The sequence below is a fragment of the Psittacula echo genome, assembly GCF_963264785.1.
Source record: "Psittacula echo genome assembly, chromosome: 13".
Classification (NCBI taxonomy): domain Eukaryota; kingdom Metazoa; phylum Chordata; class Aves; order Psittaciformes; family Psittacidae; genus Psittacula; species Psittacula echo.
The window spans coordinates 3729092-3757049 of NC_137749.1; the positions used below are offsets into that span (position 1 = coordinate 3729092).

General features: G+C 52.3%; 1 protein-coding gene across 1 annotated transcript in view; it reads right to left on the bottom strand.

Moving 5' to 3' along the window:
- NCOR2 (nuclear receptor corepressor 2) overlaps positions 1-27958 on the bottom strand; it is a gene marked incomplete at its 5' end in the record, with an annotated part of 161738 nt that overhangs the window by 65705 nt on the left and 68075 nt on the right. Inside the window, 6 exons of the mRNA XM_080629008.1 lie at positions 6824-6922; positions 8990-9044; positions 12126-12304; positions 14667-14763; positions 16069-16256; positions 20761-20827. Of these exons, the coding sequence (XP_080485134.1) occupies positions 6824-6922; positions 8990-9044; positions 12126-12304; positions 14667-14763; positions 16069-16256; positions 20761-20827 (685 nt within the window). The remainder of the gene's footprint in view (positions 1-6823; positions 6923-8989; positions 9045-12125; positions 12305-14666; positions 14764-16068; positions 16257-20760; positions 20828-27958) is intronic.

Genomic DNA, 27958 nt, shown 5'->3' on the forward strand with positions numbered 1-27958 from the left:
GGCTTTGATCGCTTCCACTCGGGGCTGGGTTTGATGCGGAAGCGAGTTGAAAAATCAAAGGGCCGGGGTTTGGATTTGATAAGACCGATACAGAACATGGGGCTTGCTCGGCACACAACCCAACCGCGACGGCCTGGAGCTGGGCTGCTCCTCTGCTGGTAAACAATAAACTCCACAAGACAGCAATCATTGCATGGCAGAGATGGAAAAGGCTGGTGCTGTGCCCAGCATCCCGGGAGGCACCGAGCAGGCCCTGCACAGCTCTGCGGCACCGCAGGCCACAAGACACGGCTGGTGCCAGCAGCAAAGCGCCGGCAGCCACAGTGGGGCTGTCCTGCTGCGCCGTGGGAAAGTCCTGTGCCATGTCCCAGGCTGCCGGTCCTGGGGGTGAGCAGCGTGCTGGGGACAAGGAGAGGGGCTGGCTGTGCGACTGTAGGGATGCTGGACCCTGCAGCATCGCTCGCCACACCATGGCACAACCAGAGCATGGGCTCATCTTGGGCAGCACCAAGAGCCCCCTGGGCAGGGGCCCCTGTGCAGCTCAGCGGGTGCTGGTGCCTTCCCACCGCTCGCTCCTTGGTCTCAGTGATTTTTACAGGACCCTGCTCACTCAGCTCCCTCCTTAAACCATCGAGGGCTTTTCCATAAGAGGAAATGTTTCTTTTCTGGGTCGCTGCTGAGTTTTTTTAACAACTGATTTGATTGCTCGCAAAGGGAAAATGACCCGAGGGGAAGAGAGCGTAATGCTTGGAAGCACTGGAGATGAGCCCCCGCTCTGTCCCAGGCAGGGAACACGTGTTTTCTCTTCCCTGTGGTTTGCTTTACCCTGCTCCCCCCCTGCTCACAGCTCCCCGGCCTCATGCCGACCCTGCTCTGAGCACAGCCAACAGAGGAAGGTGCCGGGTCAGCAGCTCATGGGATGCAGAGCAGCATTCACACATGCCACAGATGCAGTGGGGGCAAAGCAAACCCTGTATCCGGAGCAACTTTCTCTGGATTTTCAGCTGTGCTTGCTTTAGAAAGCAACTTAGCAATGACACAACCTACTTCCCATCCATTCCCAGTCGAACCTGCATCGCAACAACTGATAGAACAACTCATCCCAAAATCCAACTGCCTCTATCACTCCCTGTCCTGCTGGGAAGATGCTGCATTACCGCTAGGGTCACTAATGCCCAGCCTGGATCCCAAATCCCTGTCTTGAGGAGTACTCACATGGGTGCAGGCGTGGAGGAACACTCGCCAGGAGGATGCATCAACCTGCTGCTGGAGAAACACGAGTCCCAACTCGGGAGCCAACCACAGTGGGGGGTTCACAGCACTTTTAAGGGACTATTTTATTATCACTAACTCAGATGCAATCAAGCCGCATGGAACAGCCTGGTTGTGGTGGTCAAAGGATCCATCAGCAAGTGGTCCATTGGCAACCCGTGCCTGATGCCTGTCCCTGCTCCGAGCACCCACGTCTCTGTGCTGACCCTGCACTGCCAGCAGCCCATGAGGCTGTGCTGGGACCTGGGGACCATCCTCCCCCAGCAATGCATCCTTCGATTCTTTTCCCAAATATGGCCACATCGTTCTCATTTAATCACCCCCAAAACTGCAGCTGGGATTTCAGGAATGTGAGTTTCCATTGTGTTTGCCTGATTATGCTGCCTGGAGGGGCGGCAGGGCTTTGGAAAGCTGCAATGCCCTTGAAATGGAGGAATGGGCATGATGCACCTCACAGGGAACACCTGGGGGACAGGGTATGGGAGCCCAGATGGGAAGAGCAGGTGCCAGTGGAAGGTTACAGGATCAATATTAGCTCAAGCTAGCTGTTCTCACACCTTGCCCACCTCCTCTACACAGGCACGCTGCTGCTCAAGAGCATCTCACACAAGCACCCAAGGGATAAATGCAAGACATTTCTCCCCATGAGGCTGCACTCCGGCAGGACCAGGACCACAGGGTCTGACCAGATGTGACTTCTTCTCATGGGTCCTGCAGCCTCAGCCTGGCTGAGCAGGTTTCCCCAGGCACCAGCAGTGCTCTCACACTGCAGATCTGGACCTGGCCAGAAAATGAACCAAATTCAATCACTCTGGTGTCCTGGCAGCGCGCTCGGCCTACACATGACAGCAGGATGGGGCTGCCCTGGGGGACGGGACAGCGAGCAGGGCACCTCACAGCAACATCCCATCACAACACACCCTGCCACTGACATCCCAGGAAACTGCTCCATCACAACCCTGCTCCACAGATAACCTCAGTACTCCTTTAAAACACAGCACTCAAGTCAGCACAGGCTTAAATGCTTGCAGAATAATTTACAGGTGTTTGTGCCAGTGAAGCTTAGCAGCCACATCCAGGCGAAGGGCTGGATTATTAAACCAGGATTTTATGACAGGTTATCTCCCCACATCTGAAAGAGAAGCTGTCGAGTCCTTTGTCACTAACGAGGAGCCACTCCCTTGACTGATGATAATCAAACACTTCCCAGATATAAATACCCTTCACCTCATCATCCACTGTAGTCAGCGGAGCAGGGGCACATGCACGATGTGCAGTGTAAGAGGCAGCTCACTGAGCTCCGGACCCGATCCTTGCGGACAGAGGAGAGGCGGTAGCACAGCAAGGCTGCACCTAAGCAGGTGCTCTGCTCCTGCATCAGGGATGGGGGGCATAGAGCCATGGACCTGTGTGCAGGCAGCACCCATCTGGCAGCCCAAGCCCTGCCAGCCAGGACAGTGCTTCCATGAAAGAAGTACTGGTGTTGTTTATACAGCTCCAGGCTGGGGCTGCTCATCCGCGTCAGCAAGGGGAATGGTTTGTGTTTGGGGAGGGCAGGACAGCGGCGGGACGGATAATTCCATTTGGGTTTTGGCACGGGACGGGAAGAGGGTGGGCCTGGGAAAGGCTTTCAGCCCTGGCAGGGACCGCACCGGCTGCCCAGCCAGGGCACACCACAGGCCCCAGCCCTGCCGGTACAGCTCTGACACTGCTCCCCAGTGGAGAAATGGGGGGTCCGGGTGGAGCCGGTCCCCCCGGGTGCCATGGAGTGAGTCCTCGAAAGCATCAGCGCTCACACACAGGGCCCTTTTGCCAGGAGCTACATGAGCACTGTCTGACAGCAGCGCCAAGGGGCACGATGTGACGGCATGTCCTGCATCCATCCATCCATTCATCCACACATGACTTCATCTGAGCCAGCCCAGGGCAGGCAGGCGGCTCCTCGGCCGCCCATCGCCGCTGGTGACTGACCTGCTGCTGGAGCAGCTTTCCCTGGCAGGATGACCACCGCCTCCCCGTCAGGGCACTGCATGGGAGCTCCATGGATTCTCCCCTGGGAATTCACCAGCACCGACACAGGAAGCGCAACTTGCGCGCTGCAGCGATGTGGGCACCGCTGCTCAAAAGCAAAGGGAATATATTCTGGAATAAAAACCCTGCACTGTGCACGGAATAATTATGCTGAAATAAAGGCACTTTTCTTCCAGCACAGCTTCAGCCCAACGCTTGCGCTACCGCAGCCCGGCTGAGCAGCTTGCCCAAAGAGGAGACACATGGCACTAACCGCTTAGCTTCGATTTTCATAGCATCCCAGACTGGTTTGGGTTGAAGGGACCTTAAAGCTCCTCCAGCTCCAACCCCTGCCACACGCGGACACCTTCCACTAGAGCAGCTTGCTCCAAGCCCCTGTGTCCAACCTGGCCTTGAACACTGCCAGGGATGGGGCAGCCACAGCTTCTCTGGACTGTGACAGCCCCCAAAGCAATGCATCCACACAAGGGCCTTTCAATACAAGCTCATGCAAATTCATGCAGATTAATTAATCAGATTTATGCCGATTATTGATGAGATTGTTTTACCATGACACAAACGTTTTTATTTTCTTTGGTTCTCAATGACAAATTACACACTTGGACGTTATTCCTCTCCCCAGTGATTCCCCCCTTCAGGGTTCAGTGGCATTTTCCGTACCTGAACACAGTGGATTCGTTTAGAAAGGCTCTTTATCTCGGGAGCCCAAATATGCCACAGCACGATCCATCAGATGGGAACACCTTTCACCCACCAGCACTGGGGCAGGCACCACGCCAGGACCATGCACCCTGCCTCGGAGCAGGCGGCTGCTCCATGTTCTGACAAACTGGAAGCAGAATCATGGGAAGTCCGTGCTTTTGGCAGGAGATTTCTAGCACTAAGTAGCAGCTTTATGAGGAATATCCTTTGCCAGGGGAGCATCAGCCAGGAAGCGGTGGGATTCTTACTTTTTAATGGACTTATAATAATTAGGCCACAATGAGAGCCTTGACACCAGAGTGGCTTTGTTTCTACATGTAATTATCTCCACTTCGCTCTCAAGCTCCTCCAAGAGCAAGTAAGACCACCAGCCTCTCCATGAGGAAAGGAGTGAGAAAACAGCACAGGGCCACTTGAAATGCTATTTGTGCCAGACCTCATCCACTCCTCTCATCTGATCTAAAGTCCACCTCGCCCGCCCTCCTCTAAAATCACTTACATCTCACACTTCTGGCATTTAACTGCTTGAACCCTTATCAGCAGGAAAACCTGTGCTTGGAGCACAGGGAACACAGCGCCATGTCTCCCAGTGCTGCAGGAAGATGGTTCACAGCCCCATCTCCTCCCTGTATGCTGTCCCACCATGTCTCCCGTCCTTCATCCTGTCACCATCTCTGATGGTGAAGGCAGAGCCCCCGGTGCTGGGGCAGCCTAACACCACTGCTTCCCAGCACAGCTCTGACTCTCTATGAGGCTACATGGGCAACAGCCTCTCCTCCGCAGCATCATGCCCTTCCCAAGCCTGCTTGCAGGCTCTTCCAGTGCTCCTCTGCTTGCAGCCTCGCAGGAAATGGATGCAAGCAACATACAGAAATACTGGAGGTGTCACAGCACTAAGTGTGCATCTTAAGACCCCCTAAGATCTCTGTGGGAGAGCTGGATTCTAAGCTCTGCACCTCTCTCCCACTACTCTTCATGCAACCAGCCCTTGGGTCTCAAAGCTTGTCTGAACATCCCACCTTCCACCTGAGCATTGACTCAGGGATCTGATTCTTCTTTCAGAATCAATCATGTTCTGGTTGAGGTCTGCTGCAGTGGATGTGCAATCTGCTCCCTTCAGTGCCCAGCAGCCTCACTCTTAATGAGTTTCTAATATTGCAGTCCCCTGCTTGCAAAAATAGTCCTGCCTTCTACTATGGTTATTAAGCAAGTACTATGGGATGCAGTAAGTCCCTGCTCCCAAAGGCCGGCACTGAACAAGGCTCCAAACAGCAGCACACAATCTCCACTGCCCAGGCTGGACCAGACTCATAAGCAAGGGAAAACACCATGGGAAATACTGCAGCTAGCGATGCTTTGGATACTCTTAAACCCCAAAACACCAATAGTACCTGCTGGGTGCAGGCCAAGGCAGGTCTGTGGCCACATGGGGAGGTAGGCAGATGCAGAGAGGAGCGTTAGATTGCCTCCCTCTCTCCACACTTGCTCAACTTCACATTGAAACCAGAATTTGCTATGCTAAATGTCTCCACCGCTAACAAGAAACAAATGTGGCCTCATGTTCTAGTTGCTGTGATCTAACAAAACAGACCATGGTAAACACTATAAAAATGTACTGGAGGGAACCACCCCGTGTTTGCCGGGAGAGGGACTGGATAATCTAATAGGGCTTTATCCATCTCTAATGTGTCTGAAAAAGAGAAGGGAAAATTGGGCCCTGTCCATGACATTCGTCATGTGCAAGCTATTCTGATGTCTTAATGCTGCAGAAATCAAATTGGAGCGAGGCTACCTATCTGCCTCCCAATCAGGACCTCGACCCAAGCGCTGCTTTTTATGGCCATGCAGTGTGAGGAGCCGCTGATGTCAGTGGTGGCACAGGCCAGGCCAGTTTTTCCATCCCTATCTCCATGTTATCTGGAGAGATGCTTCCTTTGTGGTCACCACACTCTCCTCATGACATGGCTAATTGTTCATTCATGGACCTGGGGATCGACCAGCGGGACCTTCCTCTGGCTGAAAGCATTTGCAGGGACAAGGTACCTGCCCAAGAGGTTAGCACTTATCTGGGTATCGTGGTATCAGCAGCAACACTGGCATGGTCATGTCTACATCTCTATCTTGGCCATGGTAACGGCCAAGGGTTGATTCAGTCACCTACCCCAGCATCTCATGGTGTCCTAGGTACCTGCCTGGCCATCATGCAAAGGGTTAAGGGTCTCCTCCAGCTACAGCATCAAATCTGCCAGCCCTCAAGAGGACCTCAGACACTCTCCAGCACTTCAGATAGACTGATAAGCCTCTGCTCAGGTTGTCACCAGACGTCATTCCCACTCAGCTCATTCTCCTCTTTGCACAAGGCAGAAGCACCCCTACCCAGCTCCCAGGAGCCCCATCCCCATCAGCACACTGGCTGCTGTCTCCAGAGTGGAGAGAAAAGAGGCTTCACTTGGTTCCTGCCCGCAGCTACAGGCTGCACAGGCAACCCTGTGCTACTCCTGACACACAGCCAGGTTTTCTGCATTCGCTCCATCCCCTTCCTTTTCCAAGCATCCTGGGTTTGTTATTCGCTTTTTGAAAGCTACTGTGACCTTGGCACAGGAATGGACAAACATCAACCACCAGAAAACAGCACATTCTGAAAAGCTACACAGAGCAAAACCACAGCCCTATTGCAGTCTGCAAGAGAGACCTCCATCTGGGGAGGGGAGGAAAGCAGCATTTGGGGTGCTGAGAGAAAGTGCAGCTGAGAGGCTGCAAGTGGAAAGCAGTGCGAAGCACTCAGCCCGACGTTTCCATGTGCTCCTCCAGCTCTTACCTGGCCCTTCCCGCGTCGCCGGTAGTTCCTTCTTACAAGGTTCTTGTAGTTCTCATTCTTCTTGGTCAGGTAGTAATACAGGACACAGTCTGCCACTGTCTGCAAGGACACAGCGAGTCAGGGAACAGCAGGTCCCATCCCATTGCACTATCAGGAGCAGTGCTCAGGCCCTGCCATCGCCAGGTCTCCTGCTGCTTCTGAAGATCTGCAGCCCAAACACCTCCCTCCCAAAGCTCTTCATTGGAGCTGGAAGAGGAGGGCAATGCACATTGTCCTAGTGAAAACACTGAGCTCTTCCAAGGGACGTCCCCACAGGCATGCTGAGATGGAGATGGGGTGCAGAGCAGAAAGCACCCCATGTTGGATGTTAAGCAGGGGAAAGGGCTGACCCCAGATGACTGTGGCAACCAAAGGCAGAAGGAGGAGAGTCACCGTCTGTCAGGGTTCTGTGAGGCACAACGTGCCATGCAACTGTCAGCTGGTGTTATGTCCAGATGTTAAGCTCACTGGCTCGAGCTCATATGACTTTCTCATGGTCAGACTGGCATCCTGGCATGCAGGAGCCACCATCCCAACTGCAAGTCCAGCAGCTGGCTCTATGAGCACCATCCCGGATTGGACACATTAGGAAAACATGGAACCATTTTTGGGACATATCCTGATCCTGAGCAGCAGAGTGTTCCACATTGGGAAAAGTCCTTTGCTGAACTATCCAGGCACCTGAACGCTGGTCCTGGGCTACACTTTCGTACCCAGGATCTGCATGAACAGACCCATCACACCTGGAAGCACCCAGCAGCAGGGTGCTGCTGCGTGCTCCCAGGGGCTGCGCTGTCCCTATCCCTGTGCAAGGAGCGGAACCATGTGCAAAAACAGATTGCAACTTTTAAAGTGTTAATTGGATCTCTTTCTAATCTAGCCCTGATTATACACACACACACAAGAACACAAAAACTTACAGTCATCTGTTCCAAGGGCTAAGATCACTATTTTTTTTATAATGCAATTTAAAAATCTATTAATTCATTACATTGAGCCATACTTTGCATCTCTCTCCAACAGGATAATGGATGTGTTCTGTATCATAATTACAGCCTGATTTACAAATGAGTACAAATAAAATTAGAAGACATTTTACAGCTTGGAACACAGGCTGGATTGTGAGCATCATCCAAGTCCCACCACTTTCGGCTTCAGCAAGTGGGAAAGGCTGGAAAGAGCCTGGGATCTTACAGCAACAGCAGCAGAACAAGGCTGCTGCTGGCCTTTGCTTGCTTGCTGCTTTGGAAAGAGAAGTCAAGGCCTTAGGAATTATTTCCCCAGCCTGAAACATGCAGAATCAGAGAATAATTTAGGGTGGATGGAACCTCTGCAGGTCACCCCTGAAAGCAGAGGGGTTCCCCCAGACAGTGTGGACACTGTGTGGATCAAACATTGCATGAGATGGGCAGAGGATGCAGCTACCTACAAGCAGCTCTCAAATGTCTCCTGCTCAGGGGAGCACCTGGTCCATCACTGTCTTTCCAGGCTGTTTGTCCAGGATCTGCCCATATGGCCAGTTCCACGGAAGGTACAGCCTTGCTCAGAATGGGAACAGGGACTTGCTCTTCCTTCAGATCTCTTTTTCAAACCTTTCTTCCATCAGCAAAAAGGAAAAGTCCCAGACGCACGACACAGAGGCTTGGGAAAGGTCAGGCCCTCTTGCAAGCTAAACACCAAGGGGAGGTGTGTGTGCCTACATAACACCAACCCGAACTGCTGGAAGAACTGGGACTCAGCCCACCCTCAGCATCCCCGACCTAAGCAAAGAGGGGACCCCTCTGCTTTGTGCTGGGCAGCCGTGTACCCACCCCACTGTGTGACAGCCTGGCTGGTGCAAACTGCTCCAGAAGATGCTGGGAAGCAGCTCCTCAGGCGGATCACGGAGGGCTGCAACGCCTACGTGCCAGGCTGGATGCGTTCACACATCTCCCGGCTCCAAACTCCCTGAAGCTGACTCAATCCCTTGTCTCTGCAGGGAGCCAGGAGGTATCTGGACCATGACCAGGCCTCTGAGCCACCACCACCCACAGGTGCCCAGCATCCACTGGCTGCTCCAGCACCAAAGGGAGATGTGATGGAGAAGAGACAGCGTGAGGCAGGTTAAAGCCAGGCAGGGATGCTTACCTTCCTGTCCAGAAAGGATGCGATCAGGCCAAAGTTCTTTGGATGCTGCATGAACCTGAGGAGCAAAAGGGAGAGGGTTAGCATGGGCTCCGGCTCTGACCCTCTTGCAGCTGGGCTGCCATGCCCTGTGTGCCTGGAGCAGCAAGAGCAGCCCCCTGAGGGACCCAGGGGTTTGAGAAAATATTTGTCTGCTGCTCAGCTTCCCAGAAAGCCAGGAACTTTATATTTAGCCCAGTGGAGCCGGGCTGGTCAGCAGCTCCAATGAGCAGATGTTCATCACAGGGTGGGAGAGGGCACAGGGGCTGCTCCCAGAGACACCCAAGCCCGTACCAATGGCAGGATGGGCACAGAGCTGCACACGTGGTTGAGGCTTCAGGATCTGGCAAGGAAAGGGTGAAGAATTGCCATTAATGCCCAAGCATCCAGCAGCATGGCTGGGGGTGCCCCCGCTGCTGAGCAGGACCCCAGGCCTGGCTGTGCTGTCAGGAGCAGCTGCAGAGGACATGAAGGGAAACCCAAACCCCAGGAGGAAGCTGCCACGTTGCCGAGTTGCTCAAGAGATCCCCAGTGCCACAGTGCTGTGAGGAACGCTGCCTCCTGCCCAGCAAGCAGAGGAGCTGTCAGCAGGCTCGGCCCTGGTTCCGGCAGCCCAGGAGGGTGCATCACCCGCTGCGCTGCGGGAAGACGTCCCCAAGCACAGAGATGTCTCCTCCAACAAACCCCTTTGCTTAGCTGGTGGGGAAGCACCTCAGGCCAGCAAGCCCTCAGCAGGAGGTGCTCCTGCTGGCAGGAGGATGGTTAACCAGTGCATCACCAAAGCACAGGGGGCCCGGTGAGTGGTGACTTGGCTCCAGGGCTGCCACCAGCATGGGCTTTGCCCACAGCAGCAGAGTGGCCAGTGTGGCACGTGTGGTTTGTCAGCTCCCTGGAGCCACCGGCTCTATGCCCCATGGAAACGGGTCAGAGGGAAGAGGTGGGTGAGCTGTGGTCTGGGTGCTTAATGGGGTCCCCAGTCTCCATCCCACAGGCAACTGTGGCCTTTCTATCACTTGAAGGGTAAAACTTACCCCCTCAGATATAATACAGACACCAAGAGAGATCCCCCCCAAACATGTGAATGAGAAAAAAGAAACCAGAAATGCTGGGGGTGAGGGGAAAGATAAGAGCTGGGCTGCTCAGATAGGCTGGAATCAGAGCGCAGAGCTGGAGATGCACCCAGCACAAACCAACAGGCGGGGTTTTCAAGGCCATGTTATCAGTGATGCTAACACAGCCTTGTGAGCAACGCAGACATCAATACCTTGTTTTTCATAAGCCAGACTGTGTCCCCATAACAAGGATGGATGCTGTGTTCTTATGGTGCCCAGCACAACAAGGCCTTGGTGCCTGAGCAGGACCAAGGGGTACCACAGCCTTCACCAGCAAACCACAGCCCCCCTGGTGATGAGCTCTCAATAGAGAGACCTGAAATCCTGCCCAGAAGCAAATAAATCAGATTCTTCCTCGTGGTTATGTTTTGACAGCTAAGATAGTTCAGACCTGCAGCTTGTCAGCCTTGCAGTGCCTGGCTGCTTTCTCCAAGAGCCCTCACCATGAAGGCTGAATAAAAGCTTGCATCAGGTTTTCATGGTCTCAGGAAGAGGCCAGCTCTGGGTCACAGTCACAGATGACACAAGTCTGGTTCACTTTAAAAACCCAGGCTAGAAGCAACAGCACACCAGGCAGCTCACCTACCCACACACTGGGATAGGGGCAGGAGCTGGGACAGGACCCATGGCCCTCCTTACAGCTCCTAAGTACCAACCTCTTCAAATGAGCTTTGTGAGAGCCCTGAAATCCTGCTGTATTTATGCCTCAAGCTCTGCATCACCCACAGTGATGACACAGAAACCACCGTGCACAGCAGGATGCATGAGCTGGGTGTGGATTCTTCCAACCCCATTAGGCAGGCACGGCCCCGCCATTAAAGACCAAGTAATTAGTCTTTGCGTCATTTGCGGGCAAGCCTTGCTGTTTGGGGTGTCACATTTTAAGGCTAATTAGCAATGAGGATTCTCCTCTACCAAAGGCTTGGAGGCGGTTTGCTTGTTTTGTTCTCTTTCGGTCTGTCTTGGCAATTAGTTATTTCAGCAGCAAACAGGAGTCGTCACAAGCAGGGACAGGAGGAGGGATCCCGGACATGGAGAGGCTTCCAGCATGGCTGGCTGTGGGCCTGCTGCTATCCATGGAGCTATCCCATCATCGTGTGGAGGCCAGGTTAAGGAAGTGCTGCTGCAAGGGATGATGTGGCTGTGATGCACCCACATACCTCCATGTCCCTCATGTCCACAGCAGTGAGCTGGAGCTGAACTTCAGCTGTGTTTTCACAGACACGTATGGTACATTTGCGGCACCAAGGATACTCTGGTCCTCTCCATGCACACACCCGGGTCCCCACCGGGCTATGAGATACAGGGCAGTCTGGACGTGAGACTAAGCTGGGACCCGCAGCTTGGCTGACAGCACAGTGGTACCCAAGGGAAGGGATCAGCAATCCCCCAAGTGATCTCAGTTGACATAGTGAAGCTGTTCTCCAGCACTGCTTGCAAACAGGAGAAAGCACCGCAGCCAGAGTTTGCATGTGTCTGATGTGGGAATGCATCCATGGAAACAGCAGCTGGTGGCAAATCCTGCAGACAGCAGGATGGAGCACGGAGGGACTGGCAGGAAGCTGCAGCCTGAGGGGGTCTACATAGGGGAGTTGGATGTTGACAGCCCCGAGAATCCCCCTGGACACGCAGTGCCCAAAGGACAGCATGTAAACCCAAAACCAGATGAGTGTATGGAGCACTGGGTTTCACTGGTGCTATCCTTCAACTGGCTGATGGGGATGCAGAAGCAGAAAAACTTCTAGTTTTCCCCATGAGCAGCAGCACACAATCACACCAACCATACAGAAAGGCCTGAGGTTTCTGTGCAGATGCATCATCCTGTGCCCAGGCCCAAGGCAGCACAGACTACAACTGTATCCCTGGGGAAAATCCATTCTCCTTAGGAAATCCACGTCCGAGTGCACTGGGGCCCTGGCCAAAGCATTGCATGGGTCCTGCCCACACTTCCCAAGGGCTACACACAGAGATGTATGGGCTGCACTCACTTTTCCCGGAAGGTCTCCTTCTCCTGCTCGCTCCACATGTTCATCACCTGCCGGTCCTTGTAGACCTTCATGGGGTCATCCATGAGGCCGTTCATGTTGATGAATTTAATGCGCTGCTGGTCAGCATCATAGAGCATGGGTGGGATGACGGCAAGCTGGCGCATCTGCTTCTCCAGGTTCTGTGGGGAAAGCAGAGAGAACAGTTGGTCAGCACCACGGGCCCGTGGGGACCGAAGGGGACAGATGTTCGAGACGAAAGGACAGGCGGAGGAACAGGAGAATTCAAAAGCAAGCACCATACAGCTTTATTGCTGGAGTAATTGTAAATGAAATGCTGAAAGAGGCTATTGCTGTCAGCCAGGAAATAATGAATGTTTCAGTCTGAAATTAAAGGCTTTAAGATACCATGTGGAAATGTCTGACTTAAGCAAAGAAGCTCCTGACCGTGACCAAGACAAATCAGAGCAGCAGTGGCACAGGGAATGCAAACCCATGGCCATATGGAGGGGTTCAGCTCCCCAGCCCAAATTCCAAGGGAAGCAGGTCAGCTCTCAAAGTCTATTGAAAGGGAGAGCAGAGGGAGATGTAGTGTTTCCCTTCTGCAGGAAACCTGATCTTGTTCCAGGAGGCTTCAAATGTCACTGTAACAGGGCCATCATTCCTGTCTTTCCTCTCACTGCAACACCCTGGGACATAACCTGACGCCTTTATTCCATCCTATTCAAGTACAAAGTTCATCCAGAGCCCTGGCTGCACACCAGGACAGGACAGACTGGGCACACTGGTTTCCTTAAGTATTTGCGACAGAGTGGCCAATGTGATGTCTCATTTCTGCTGTTCCCTGCCTGAACACTGGGACTGCCCCTTCAGCTGAGCTCCTGCTGGTCCCCTGGCACAGGGGGATGCTCTGACCACCCTCTTTGCTAGCAGCAGCATCCCTTTGAGTCCTGTCACCTGCAATGGCACTGGTCAGACATAAATTCCAACCTTTAACCCAAGAAGGCCAGGTCTCAAGTTCTGTTATGCTAAACTACAGCCAGATGCTAGCTCCTGGGAGAACAGTAATGTCCAATCTTTCCAGCAACCAGGCCTGCCCAGCACCACTCTGCTTCCCTGCTGTGACTGATCAGACCCATCCTCCTCTTCCTAAAACACAGCTCTGCACAGGCAGGAAGGTTTCAACTCATCCCATCACGTTCCTTATCCTCACTGGGATGCCTCCCATGGAGCAACCATCTGGTCAGATGCCCTGGGGGTGTCATCTTACCGTGGGAGGTCAGGGCAGCTTGCAGCCAGAGCATCTACCCTGGCAGCCGCAGAGAGCCCCAGCCAAAAGGAGAAAGCCAGGGCAGGCAGAGGCAGCAGGCAGGAGCACTGCCTGCAGCAGGGCCTCTCCCTGCGCCTGGAAGGGTGTCAGGGTGCAGAGACACCCTGCAGCAGGCAGCCAGACCTCGCTCCTCTCCAGCAGACTGCCGGGGCAGGGAGCTGGCCTCTGCCACCAGCGATGCTCCCTGACTCTCACCTCCCTGCTCCTTCCAACCCTACGGAAGGGCTGGAAGCTCCTCTGAGACAAGCACAGCAGTGCCTTGTGCTCAGCAGAAGGCTATCAGCGTGCCGTTCAGCAGCACGCTCCCTGTGCAGGAGGCTGGAGGCAATCCTCTAACGCTCCTCTTGGCCATGACCTCTGCAGAGCTGCAAAATTTCCCTCTGCTTCCGAGATCCATGTCCTCCAGGTTGTTGCCTTCACAGGCTAACAGCAAACTGCCCGGGAACCAGGATGGGGAGCGACCCGTGGTGCACAGGCTGCAAACATCTCAGCTATTGCTGGGCAATGGCTGCTCTCCCCTCCCAAATGCAATCCATTCACTGCAGCTCGCTGCCGTGCCAAGAGAGTGGAACCCTTGTGAAACCAGATCCAAACGAAGCCAAGGTCACGGGGATGTTTCAAGATGAATGGAGCACTCCCAGAAGATGTGGGCCAACTGGCTCTCGTACAAACCATTCATTCCATAGGATTCCCCTGTGTCGAGCCACACAGCCCATTCAAAACAAAATGAAATGAAACAGAAAACCCCCTCCACCCGGCAGCCAGGGTGCTGGCTCCCTTCCTTTCCTTTCCCACCTCCAGTTCCAGTTTAAACCAATGGCCAGGAGGTGGTTGTGGGGTGCTACCCAGGAGGAGCAGCATCCTGAGGTTTCAGGTCCCAGAGAGGCAGTTTAATGCTGACAAATCCTACCCACTGACCACCAGCTCCTGGTGTGCTTTGCTCCCTGTTTTGGTCCTGCAGAACCATTGCACAGCCCTGTTATCTGTCTTGGGTGGCTGGGAAGATGCTGCTGGGTATTAAATGAACACCTCACTTTGGATCCTGTCCAGAAAGCGTATTAGGCATCATGGCAACCTCTCCAACCTCAGCGTGGCCTCAACTTAGTGGGATTTGTATCTGATTTCACCACGGGACCTGGCAGTGAGCTTTTGTCTTCCTCAGAGAAGAGTGGAGTGAGGAGTGAAGAGGAGGAGAAAGGACAACCCGGTCTCACCTCTTGTTCTGAGAGCCCGTCGATGATTTCTGACACCTCATGCTCGCTGCGTGCAGCTGACATGGAGAGCCCGCTGCTGCCCCTCTGTCCTACCCTGCTGGGAAAGGGCAGTGAAACACTCAGACACTGATGCTCCATTTCATAAGCAGCAAAGCACATTTGTGACAACTCAATGGCTCTGTTGTCCTCCTTGCTGACCTCCATCATGGCCATATCCAACACCCCATCCATACCACCTCATCCCATGCTGCAGGAATGGTGCCTGCTGAAGTCCCATGGACTCCCACAGCACTGTTGCCCGTGATCCCCAGGTTTAGGGCTCACAGGACAAGAACCTCAAACCACCTTCCTTACCTGTGCCGACCTCCTGGAATGCTACAGCAGAAGGACATTTCATACCCAACCATACATTTCCTCATATTTTATCCTGCTCATCGAACCACAGCAACTGTGGCATCAGTGTTAGCACCAAGCCATTAGCACTGATGCCACTGCATCTGGTTTGCAAATGCTGTGGGAACTTTTAAATCAAAACCAGCCACTGACACCCCCCCGATAATATCATTCAATGTAACAGCCACACATCCCATGGAATTAAAACTTCTCTTATTAAGCAGGTAACAAATTAAAACATTTCTTTCTCAGTACCATTTCTCCCCATCTCTTTAAGACAAAATAAAGCCACTAATTAGAAAGTCTGGACCCATCTGGCTGTTAGTGGGGCATAAGATGAGGTGCTGGGAGAGGGGTTTGGGTTCTGCACACATCAGCTGTCCCTGGGCAAGATCCTGGGACTGAAATGGGAAAGATGGAGAGTTTTCAGCAAGATCATGGATTCATGCCTCCTCCTGGCAAAAAATAATGTGACCTCAAATTGTGCTTCCAATGAGGAGGAAAAACTGGACAGGAGATGGGAGAGACAGAGGACATTCTGCTCCCTTCCTATCATTTGTAGTCATTCCTATAACTTTTACACGTTTCTTATTCCTGCCCATGCTCTGATCAAAGCATATGCATGTATTAAATCATCAACATGACCAAATGCATCTGCAAGTCTCATACATCTTAGTTTGGGCTCACCACTACAGCAATAGTTAGCACTGTCCCAGCCAGGTGCTAACACAAGAGAGCTGCCCCTTGCTCCAGAGTGGCCAGCCAGGAGGTCAGCAGCAGAGGGACACAGGCAACCACATTCCTGACATTTTTCCTTCTCTTCTGGCCCTGTGCTGAGCCATCCTGGGGAAAAAGCAGCAAAGCTGCTCATCTGCTGGCTTCTGCTTTGACCAGACAGGGAGAAACGGGACTGACAGCCACCCCAGCCTGCTCCTCCTGCAAACAAACCCCATGCCCATCCCCATAGAAAAGAGAAAGGCTGTCTGATACCAGCTCAGCCCCTTCCTACCGCTTCTCCTCTAACCTCTGCATGCGCTCTTGTAGTTCCCGCTGCTTCCGGATCTCCGGGAATTGCTTCTCATAGTATTCCCGCACTTTGCTCTCTTTGGCACGGCGCCGGGGGTTATTTTCAATGCGCTCCACCTTTTTTTCCCAGGCCTCCATCAGCTGGTCATAGCGCTGGCAAAACTTCTGTTCCTGAAGGGGCAGAGGGAGAGGGGGAGCTCAGGAGACTGCCTGGGAAGGGCAGCTCCTCCAGGCCTGCCCTTCCATGGCTGCTCAGGCTAAGCGTGAGTCATGGTGCTTAAAGGAATATGGTTCATTAGGACACGCTCCAGGGGCTGTGATCAAACCCAGGGTGAATGCTCAAAACAGGCCATCAGGTACCCTCAAGGCTTTTCCCTTCCAGCCCCAACACCTTTGGTGAACCAGGACCCTCATGCAGTGCGGCTGACCAAGGCCATACAGCGTGGTGATGCCACCAGCTCCTCCTCCATCCTGGAAAGCAGGAGCATTTCTCCAGCTGCTGCTCCTCCTTTTAGGCCCAGGAGCAGGATAAGCACATCTCCACTGATGGCAAACCCAGGCTCTGCATGGGGTTTCCATGCCAGGTCATTCTGGGTGACATTCTCATGGCCAGCCACGCAACACAGGTCCAGCACTGCACTTCTCCCTCATATTTATAGGACTGGCCCAATAACCATGACATTGAAATATCACTTAAAACACCTCCCCAAACCAGCCTCTAACTGCTCCTGCCTCCTCTGGCCACTCTCTTCCTAGAGGAGAATGCCCAAGGGCAGGCAAGGTCCACACCAAGGAAACAGCAGTGACAGAGTGATGGTGTCCATCCTCATGTGAAGGCAGCTGGGTGACCAGAAGGGGTTTTAAGGTTTCATTCTGTGTGAAACACATGCCTTGTAGGCCCCAGATCAGGAAGCGAAAGCAGATGTCACTGCAAAACCATCAGTGGCAAACCCCAGGTCGCCTGCCACCCGCCCCGTTCTGCTTTCCACAACAGGCAGCTCTGTACCGGCACTGGACCAGGCAATAACCACAGCGCAGCAACACATCCTGTGATCCCCATGACCCTTTGGAGGCACCCCAACAATAACGTGGGGTGGATAAAGCTCCTCAAACCCTACACCTGGTGCAGACTAACATTCCCCCCCTCAAATAAACTAACTTCCATCTGTGCACCCAGAGCCAGAGGCTTTCCTGCCCCACATGGATGTACAGGAGATGCTTGGGTTTTGGCTACAGGAGCTGAAGGAAACAGCCAGAAAATGAAAGTGAGGAACAAGAACAAGAATAAAAATGCCCTAAATGCCACCAAGGGAAATCTCACGCTATAGGTAATGCCAACAGCTCGGAGAAATCCCAGCTGCTGCATTCCTACCCCTCCCAAAGTGATGCTTTCAGCCCCCTGAACACAAGAGCTCCCACCCTGCCAGCAAATCTGCTCCAGCCTCCTGCTTTCAGAGCATCGCATTCGAAAGAGGCTAAAAATACCCTGCAAAGTTTATGAAGGCTCAGTGCTGGGATGCAGCGGGTGCTCTGTGCTGTGTGCCAGCCCGTGGCACAGCCAGGGCACAGCCCAGCACGAGGAGGGCTTGGCCTGGTGAGAAGCTTTGAGGCTTTGAAAGGTCTTTTGCTGCCCGTGGGAAGGAGCTGGTGCTGGGTCCCACATTGCTGCCACTTGGCGCAGCTGCCGGGCTGCCTCACTGCCGGTTCCTGTTCTTCCTTTTCGTGCACTCTCTGGGACAACTCGATGAAAGCTTGATGCAGAATTCCTCTTTTAAGGAACTTGTATTTAAAGATAGAAAAAGCAACATCAGCGTCACGCTGCTGACCTCCCCAGCAGTTCACACCCCGGCAGCAGGGTGGGCAGGACCAAAGCTCCCCAACTCACACAGCTCAGCCCTGCAGAGCATGGCTTTGTCATGGACCGGCTGAGCACTTCTGGCTCGTATGTGCTTTCTTAAAGCCCCTTCCCACCATGGGGCACAGAGATCTTCCCTGCCACACAAGCTTCAAACCCCACCGCAGCAGGGCTGGGCTGCAGCATCCCTGTCTAGCGCTTTTTGGTCCAGCTGGGATACAGGCCCTCTGCAATCTTTTGCCATCGTTCGAAAGCCAAGATTACAGGCACCTTAGAGCACTGTGCGTTCCCCAGATCTTCACAGCTCAATCACTGGGAGAAGCTCCTGGTCAAGCACTTTAGGGGTCTATTCCTTCTTCTTTAAGCATCCTCTGAGCAGCCTTAAGCGAGCGTGTCCATTCCTGAGCCATCATCTGTGCTGGCTTTTAGCATCAGTGCTTCCTCTGCCCCCCTTCCTGGCTGGGCTCACCAGCCCATCAGCCTCTCAATCACACAAGTAAGTGATGGCAAGCCAAATCGGACTTGACATGCGTGTCTAAAAATGGATGAATAGTAACGCTGCCATAGCAGCTGAAGGCAGTTTGTAGGCTGTGCCAAGCCCGAGCCCTCCCGCAGCCCACGCTCTCACAGCTCCAGGGAACGGAGCAGCTCGTCGGAGAGGAGGGGAAGAGTGAAGGTAACAGGAGGAACCAGTCCAATCCCTATACAAGCCCCACAGTTTTCATTCCCTGGCTGATGGAGATAAACGCCTTATACCCCAAACATCCCCCTTTACCCTCTCTGCAGCATCACCCCTCTGATGGCAATTCCATCAACCAACCTCAGTGGAGGCAGGAGGAAGCCCTGCACATCCTCTGGTGGGACTCTCAGGGCTAGACCCTATTGAGACCAAGCTCTGACCCTGCTCCAGCCAGCCCTGGGCAGTGATAACACCCCAGAAAGCAAAAGAGCCAGAAAGAAACACTGGCACGTAGATGGGCTTTGCTAAAAATAGGGTCTGCTACAAAACAGGCAGAAAAATAGCTAAGCGAACCCATTTTGCAAACAGAATCAGCAAATGCATTCACTTTGCAAATTCAGCAACCGTATGTTGCCTATTTTGTAGAATAGGCAAAATGCTTCCCTAAACTGAAAAATCCCCTTTCAAGGACACTGAATAAACTGGCTGGCAGAAATGCACCTATTTTGCATGACAGGCGACTTCAGCGCACGCCGTATTTTAGGAACCGTGCTCCTACAGCCTCATTAAACCTTTTCCCCCAGCTCCTTGATATTCACAACAGAAGGGCTCACTCCAGATTTAGCGCAGTAACAGCCTGTTTCCACCAGAAAGCAGCTCCTGGGCACTTCCCTTTGGGTTCCAGTAAAACCACACGGTGCTTTACAATCCTTGCTTTGAGGAAGGGAATATCAATCCGCTGCCCACAACAGTCCTCAGCAGAGGCAAGCGAGGTGCACCCATGCCCATGCTGCATCAAGACCTGCAGCCCCTTGCTAGAAACCTGGGAGAAGTTTTATCATGGATTTGGACACATAAGGGAGACACAACCAAGCCTCTGGAGTGCAGGATCTATGGCTTTTGGAAGACTGCTATAAAATGGGGAGGAACGAAGCATGGGAAAGGAAAGGAACATGCCTTTTTCACCATAAATAAGAAAATAATGTGATTGCTGGCTCAGAAATGTCAGCATTGAAAGCTGCTTTTAAAGGCAGGGCCTTCGAACCACTTCCCAGCCTTATTATTCTGAATTTTTCCAGCAATTCCTCCAAGCCAGAGCACTTGTGTCCAAAACCAGCACTGAAGCCATTGACAAAACCTGCACCACTGGCAAAACCAGTGCCTGAGCCTGCCCCAGAGCAGCGAGACCGAGTCAGGAACCAGTATTTGCATCTTCCATGTAAAATGTGAAGCCCTGCACTGAGCTGAATCACCCTTCATGGAAAAATCCACCTTCCTGGTGGGGCCATCGGTTGCTTCTGGCATCTGGTTGCTTCTGCCCAGAGAAGCTGTGGCTGCCCCATCCCTGGCAGTGTTCAAGGACAGGTTGGACACAGGGGCTTGGAGCAACCTGCTCCAGTGGAAGGTGTCCCTGTCCATGGCAGGCGGTTGGAGCTGGATAAGCTTTAAGGTCCCTTCCAACCCAAACCAGTCTGGGGTTCTATTTCCCCTTCTGCACTGGTTTTGCTTCCCAGTTCCTGCTGGCAACTACTGCAGGCAACAAAAATGTGTAATTCTGTAAATCCCACTTGAACTTTCTCCTCTATTTACCAGACACTTGCAACAAATGCCTTTGAAGTCATAATAAACCTCACCTTACCCCTTACTTAACCAAGACCCATCTCCTTGAATGATGCTGGAACTATCCTGCAGGCAAAGCCGCCTAGGAACAAACCGGCACAGAGCTGGAGGTTTGTTTTACACCACAGATTCCTAGAACATTGCCCTGTGGTCACCTGGAAACATCAGATCCGTCTTCAGACCATTTACTGGAAGCAGAGTCAGCTCGTTTCACACCTCTCTTTGGGTTCAATTACTCACAAAATAGACATTTACGCTGTGAACAGGCTCTCTGAGATCAATGAAGGGCTTGCTGTGATTAAGCCAACCCCAAGTGTTGTCTCCACAGGGAGGGAGGTGCTGCCTGCAGCAGGACCAGGGACCTCTCCTTTCTCCAAGTTATTTTAAGCATAAGAGATGCCATAGCAATGCAACAAGCAAAGCACTGAGCTCCAGCACCTCTCTGCTGGGAAACGTCCTTTTCTTTCTCACATAATAAATTACATTGCTTACTACATGTAAAGTCTACAGGAATCACTTACCCACTGCTTGCGAGCATGATTTCTCCTCTTAAAGTACAAAATTAACTTCTTCCGCATTGCCTGGTTTCTGTAAAGAGAAAGAAAAGATGAAAACTGATTAATGAGGCAGCTCAAATCCAAAGCCTTGCTCTCCCCACTCCCAAAGGAGTTCGCAGCGCAGCTTTCCACCTTAACTTGGAATTGCATCAACTTCAGAGCAGCAAATGTGGTTATCTGGGGGCCTCGCACCAGCTTAGAGAAAGACCAACAAAGAAAGGGACTTCACCAACATCTGCTGGTAAAACCAGGACTAAGGTTGAGCAGTACATCCATACACTCCCAGTTCTGCAAAGCTTTACCATGTGCTGTATTTATCAGGCTGTTTCTTGGCTAATTTCACATTTTGATGTGCAAAACCCAATGGGGTCCCAAGAGTTGGGGGGCCGAGGCCAAGCTTTGCATGGCAGGAGGCGGCTCCCCAAATAAGAGGCCACCCTGTGCCCTGGTCCCCAGGGCCAGCAGTGATGGAGCTGTCAGTACACACACACTCCCAAGGGGTTATTCACCCTGGAGGCCCCGAGGTGCTGATAAGGAGGCAGGATTGCAGCAGGGCTTGCATCACATATCTCCTAACCTCTTGCTTTCTTGGAGCTGTGCCTAACATCACTGCAAACAAACCAGCCACTTGCAGAATGAGGACCTCAAGAGAGAAACTGGCCACTGCAACCACAACCAATCTAGCGTCTGCCCAGACACCCCCTGCTTTCTTCTTCCTACTTGCTACAGACAGCATGACATAATGGCTCAGAGAGAAGCATCATCAAAGCAGAAGGGAGCTGGAAAGGCTGCATGAGCACCCAGAGCCTAACTCAAACCCAAGAGCTGATCTCCTGCCGTTGTTCCTGTTACTATTATCCACAGCCATAAAATCTCTAGGTAAAAGGTAGAGACCAAGGGCAAAGGAGTTTCCTTAAGTCTCTTATCCCGATTAAAGGCAGAGCTGCAGAGTGTAATTACTGATCAGGAGCTTAACAGTCTCATGTAGGCACGTTCTGCAGGATTTAGCAGAATGAAAAGACATCCCTGCTCCTTCCTCATTCCCCTCCCTGCCTGGCTAATGGGGAAGGGAGAAAACACCCCCTTACCCCATATATCCCTAAACCTCAGTAGCAGCAAGGTTTGGGAAGAGGCAGAGGGTCTGAGAGAGAAGACTGGGGGCAGCACTGGTTAAATTTGGGGATGGAGAACATTACAGCATCACAATTCTTAGTTTACCAAGAAGGAAACACATCAGGCTTAACTCTAGTTCTTAACAGTACCATTTGGATTTTGTAACTTCTGTCTTCCCCTCTGCATTAGTCACCAGAGGTATGGGATACACACAAAGTCACTGACCACTGCCTGAGCTGCACATCTTCATTCCCTTTGACTTCACCTTCAATGCTTTGGTGCAAAAATAGACCTTCCAAGGCAGCACTAGCAAGTGGCACTCATAACTCTCCTACGGATGGAAAGCACCAGCTACTAGCTAGAAACAGACTCCAGGATCCCCAGCTCAAGCCTCTCAGCCCCAGATCTACTCCCACTTCCAAGCAGCATCAGCAGAAGGCACAGCCAAGTGATGGGGCTGATGCCCCTTGCAGAGCAGACCTGGATCCACAAAGGCTTTCTGATCAAGGATTTAAATATCAAGCCGCACGATGATCATGTGTGGGATGGTCCCCACCAAAGGGTCATAGCTTGTCCCCTAGGGCTAGCACAGCTAAATCAACCCCTGTCCTCCCTACTTCAACCTGGGTGACACCCAGCAGCAAGGGGGGGGGGGCTTTGACACCCTGCTGCTGGGTCTGTTAGCAGGAACCAGGAGAGTAAATGAAGACGATTAGCATCTCTCACACAGCTGATGGGTTGCCTTGAGTTTTGCATCATGGCTGACCTTGAAAGTGCTAATACAGGCAAAGATTTAATGGCTTCACAGCTGCAAAAATCAGGACTGCCTTGAAAGCAGGTTTATGTTTACCACCACCAAGGCTGAAGTAATCAGAGAGCGAAAGCATTAAAAACAACAACAAACCCCCCTCATGCCCTAAATGTTTTTGCCACTTTATCTTTGGGGTTTGTTGGTGGTTGTTTATTGCATAAGGTCAACCTCTCAAAGGTTAACACAATCTTGATAAATATAACTCGGCTTCGCAGTGTCTCTTGCTGCCATGTATTGCTGTTACTTGGAAACCATTTGCAGAGAGGTTAATTCGGGCCACTGGTCTCCAAAGTACACGCTGTGCTTCCTGAGCAAATCAAAGAGCCCAGCCCAGGGAAGGTAAGGGCTGTCTGCTGGAGTCTTGCACAGGAATAACCCGTGTGGAACAGCACATGGGAAAGGCCACTCTCGCAGCACATCAACCACCTTCCATCGTCCTCCTCGGCAGCCTTCATCCTCGCCTGCAATGCTGCTCTCTCCATGGATGGAGACCTGAACACAGGGTGAGGAAGAGGCAGTTCACAGGCAGGAGGAATGGAGGGAGGCTCCTTAGACAAAGCAACAGTGACTCTTGTGGACAGTCTGAAGTATTGCTGGGCTGGCACATCCCACTGCGCCGGGTCAGGAGGACACGCGGGTTCCTTGTGATGCTCAGGCAGGCTGGGGTGGCTGCAGTGAGTCACAGAGCATGCCAGACGGCTCATTCCCATCCTTGTCATCAAGAATTCACCTCATCATCTGCATTTTTTTTAGCTCCCTGTGTACCTATGGGGAAAGACCTTTCTGGTGGGCTCGGCTTCACAGAGAGTTCCCCAGCACTGCAATGACACGGTCAATGTGTACTTCCCGCTTGCCTGCTGCAGCGCAGCCCCAGTCTAACCCTTCCCTCTGGAGGCAGCTCTTCTCCAAAGTCAGGACACCACATCTAGTTACACTCTCCATGGTAAAAGCTATTCCAGCCCTCTGGTCACCAGAGGAGCTTCTCCTGCACCTTCTCTCCTCTGCAGGGAAGTGGAGACCAGGCAGTGTGGGTCACACAACCACCACAGCCTCTCCAGAGAGACACCGACCTTGTGAGCCCCTGCAGACCCCAGGCACAGCCCCCAAAACGGACTTAGGGACATGTGGCTTTCCCCACATCAAGAGTCCCATTTAGAGTCTGTGGTGACAGAGGCTCTGAATAGCATCATGTCCCTCACTATGGGGGCCAGTTATCAACTGGACAAGTGCAGCAAGTACCAGGCACCGGTCTGAAATGGGGCACAACACACATGGGGAGGCTGGGGCAGCCCCAACAGTGCCCAGCACTTCCCCACAGGCACTGACAGGCAGGAAGGAGGAAACAGGGATCAAGCAAGGTAACCCAAACCCACCAGCGCAGGAAGCAGGATTCAAACACTATCTATAATGTGGGGCGTGATGCTGCAAGAGCATCCTTGCACAACCCTAACTCATGAGCCCCACACCTGAACGTGGTTCTCAGAGCCATGGGGAAACACATCTCCCACTCAGAGCAAAGCAACGGGAGCCTCGTGGGAGCAGCCGCTTCCACCTCAGCCGGCTCGGCACAAGGTCAGGTTTGTGTTTTGGCTTTCACAATGGAGCCAGTCAAGGGGAGAACCTGTAACTGTGACTTTTGAGTTACTTGGCTCGGGTCCACACGAACGACTTGGCTGTGCTCTCTAAAGGATGTGTGCGCACGCATGCGTGTCGGTGCACTGCGTGCACACGTGTGGACACTGCCAGAGCCCCCGGGATAGGGCTCCCAAGGGTACAAAGAGCCGATGCACACCTGGCTGAGCCTGCCTGCAGAGACCTTCAGCCGGGGCAAGGCGAGATGAAAGGAAGTTTGCCATTTGATCAGAACTAATCAGGGGTATTTCATTACACAGGAACGTCTTTCATCAGACAGCCAGTGCAAACAAAGTAGGGATCAAGCCTGCGAAGAGCGGCGGGGAAGGAGGCAGCGAGCAGCTGGCAAAGCCATTGTACAGCAAGACTGATCATACAGGCGAGGGTCGGAAACAGAGGAGCCTCCTGCAACTGCAGCCAAAGCAAGCACTGCAAGACCGGAGAGCTGCAAACCATGGGACACGAGGAGAATGCTCCAAGGTGAAACAAGAGGCAACAGAGAGGGTACAGAAATGGTTGTGTCCCCCCTAGTATGCCCATTCCTGATGCCAGCATCCCAAGCCACAGTTCAGGGCAGTCACTGATCCCATCCCATCTCTTAGCTGCAAGACTCCCTGCAGAGAGGGCAGGGACCAGGTCACGCTGCTCACGGGTCATTGTGCTCATTCATCTGCTTGCTCTGGAATGGCCGGAGCACACAGCTCCAGCTGGTAATACACTGCAACCTATTAACCCCGAGGCAGGGCACATTCCAGGAAAGCCGGCTGTTTGCAGCGGTTTCCCTGCAATAGTCAGAAATGCTTTCTGGGGGTGAAAAGCAAAGCAGATCTTTAGTTGATGTACCCCAGAGACCTGCGCTGGGATGGAATAAACCCCCAGCACCATCAGTGCCTGTGAGAGCAGAGTGGCAGAGGGCTGTAACTCTGGATGTGCAGTCAGGTGGGCTGTGTTTGTGCTCAGAAACAACACTCAAACAGAAAGAAGCCATTGGAGGTCTCCCAGCTTCTCAGATCATGTCCTCTGCAGGTCCAAAATGCACTCAAGGCCATCACTATAACTCATTAATAATAATTCATATAACTAATTTGCTTTGTTCATTCACCTGGTGGCTCACACGCTGAAGCCAGTAAGATGCTCCAAGGAGGAGATGCCTCAGCAAACATGGGCGCTTTACTACCACTGCCTGCCCTGGCCAGACCCCCTGCACAGCCCATCCAAGTCCCCACGGTGCCACCTCCTTGGGAAGATGCTGCTCCGGAGCTGCTCAAGTGAGTCCCTTGGGCAGCAGCTCCACAGTTATTAATGAGATTGGACTTCAGCACTATGAGGTTAGGACCAAAACAAGACAAGTCCAAGTGCAGAAGCACTCGGCCAGACACCTTTGTCTGCCCTCGAAGCCCAAGCTGACACTGCAAACCCAAGTGTTGCAAGACAGCTCACCCAAACAACAGTACTTGGCTTTTTACTGGCAAGAGAAGGCAGCAGAAGGTTGCAGTGTGTGTCTCCATCATTTAGTAATTCATCACAAGGTAATACTTCTGCCCTAGTGCATGCCAACAGAGAATAAAAGAGATGAGGAACCTTGAATAAGATGAGCGGGGAGCTGCTAGGTGAATTTCTAATGAGGAAAATGTCTACAAGCACTAATAAAAAGACCCAAAAGAGAATGCATTAATAATGACAGGGTTTGGAAGAGCATTTGTGCTACATGTCAGGCTTCAACTATGAATTCAGAGGCAATACAGTGCTACTAAAACCCCCAAACAGCCAGTAATGAAAAGATCACTTAAATTTTCCAGAGTGACAAGTGATTTGGAAAGCCGGAGCTGCTCTGCTCTTTGGGGAGAAGGGTAACGGGGACGATATTGAAAAGAAGAAGATATTCAGAAGCCCCTAAACCTTTGGAATTCCTGACTTCAGACTTTTATTCTGCAAAGTCTCCTTATCCATCCCCCAAAACAAAAGCTATCAGATGCAGCGAGCAACCCAGATGTGCCAACGTTAACAGTGCGCAGAGCTTTGCTGCTGCTGGATGTGGACACATCAGAAAGCAAATCACACCAAGCTCTTGATCTGTTTTAACTGTACCCTCAGACCCTGGATCTCCAACACCCTCGAAGCATCTCGAGGGGATGCAGCCTGCTTTCACCCCGACATCTCTGAATTTCAATGTAAAAGCAAGCAGCTCTGGAAGGAAAGGTTTAAAGCAACCCCTGGGAACAGCACCTTGCACGTACTTACCCTGGGCTTTCAGTTTTCCTTCCCTGCGCTTTGTCAAGGCTCGGAAGCTCACATTTCGCTTTCAAACACAAATCCCACAGACTGCGATTTCAAGATGACTGCTTCAGCAAAGGGGGGAGGAGAGTCCTACTGGGCTGCTTTTCATGGCTGACCGAGTAGGAACCTCCTGCTGCAGAGATGAAGGCCCCCTTGGAGGACAGGCAGGTAGGCAGCAGGTAATTGATCCTGCTCATGTGAACAACATCTTGTCATTTCTCAAACACTGCAAGAAAAGGAGGTTCATATCTCTGGTGCCAGCAGTCTGGAGAACAAGTAAAATCACTGCCACGGCAGGGCAGAAGAGCCGCTTTCATCCTTGTACATCCAGCTGGCAAAACACTGAAATAAGAGACTCAGACCAGATGCACTGGTGCTTAAGTGGTGCACAAGCATCCTCTGCATTTGCTGCTGTGCTTCAGCAAAGGGTCTTTGCAACTTCCTTGGGTGATGCAGAATCATTCAAGTGGCCTCCAGGTGTGTTTGGGGCTTGAAGGAACTTCTCAATCCATTGTAAAGCCAAAAGGAAGATCCAAGCTAGCTATGGAGGCAAAGCTCATCCCATCCCTATGAAAATGAGGGCACTAAACGCTGTCTTGCTCTCTTCTTTCTTGAGGATTGAGTGGCAGAGCCTTTCCCTCCAACAAAGCAAGTATTTCAAACAGAAGGGCCATGGTTCCATCAAAGCTAGGTCAAGTCTTTGGAACACACCACTCAGCGGTGCCAGAGCTCACGCGGCAGATGTAGCATACAAAATTAACCATGTTAGCTTACAGCCTGCACTCACAGGTGAACCAAAGGGACCCAAGCAGACAGTAACAGAGCACAGCAAGGCAGCTAAATAGGACTTAAAAGCTTTTGAAGCTGCAAACACTGGAATGAACTGGGGCATGAAATTAATTTTAACTGTACTGAATAGGAGACAGGCCATAAACCTCCATGAAAATAAGGGAGAGGCAGCGTTTTAGTGGGAGTAGAAACTCTCCCCGTAACTCCCCAGTCAGCTCTGTTAGCATAAGTGACTCATCCCAGCTGAAAAGCAAAGCAAACAAGCAGGAAGAATTAAACTAGTGTTGCAAGGCGGAGAGCATCGCTGGAGAGAAATCGAGGAATTCTGGCTTTGTGATATTCAAATGCCTTCCTACTGACACTCACATCCAGCTGAGAAAAGATATCCACCCTAGGAAGTGCTCTGAAAGAAGAAAAAGGGTCTTTGTGAAAGGTGACAGCCTGGCCATCCCCCTGTGCCCAGGTACGAGGCTGCAAACCAGCTTCATGTGGGAGCAGTGGCTGTTTAGCACTAAATACAGTGAGGTTTTGTGGGCAGAA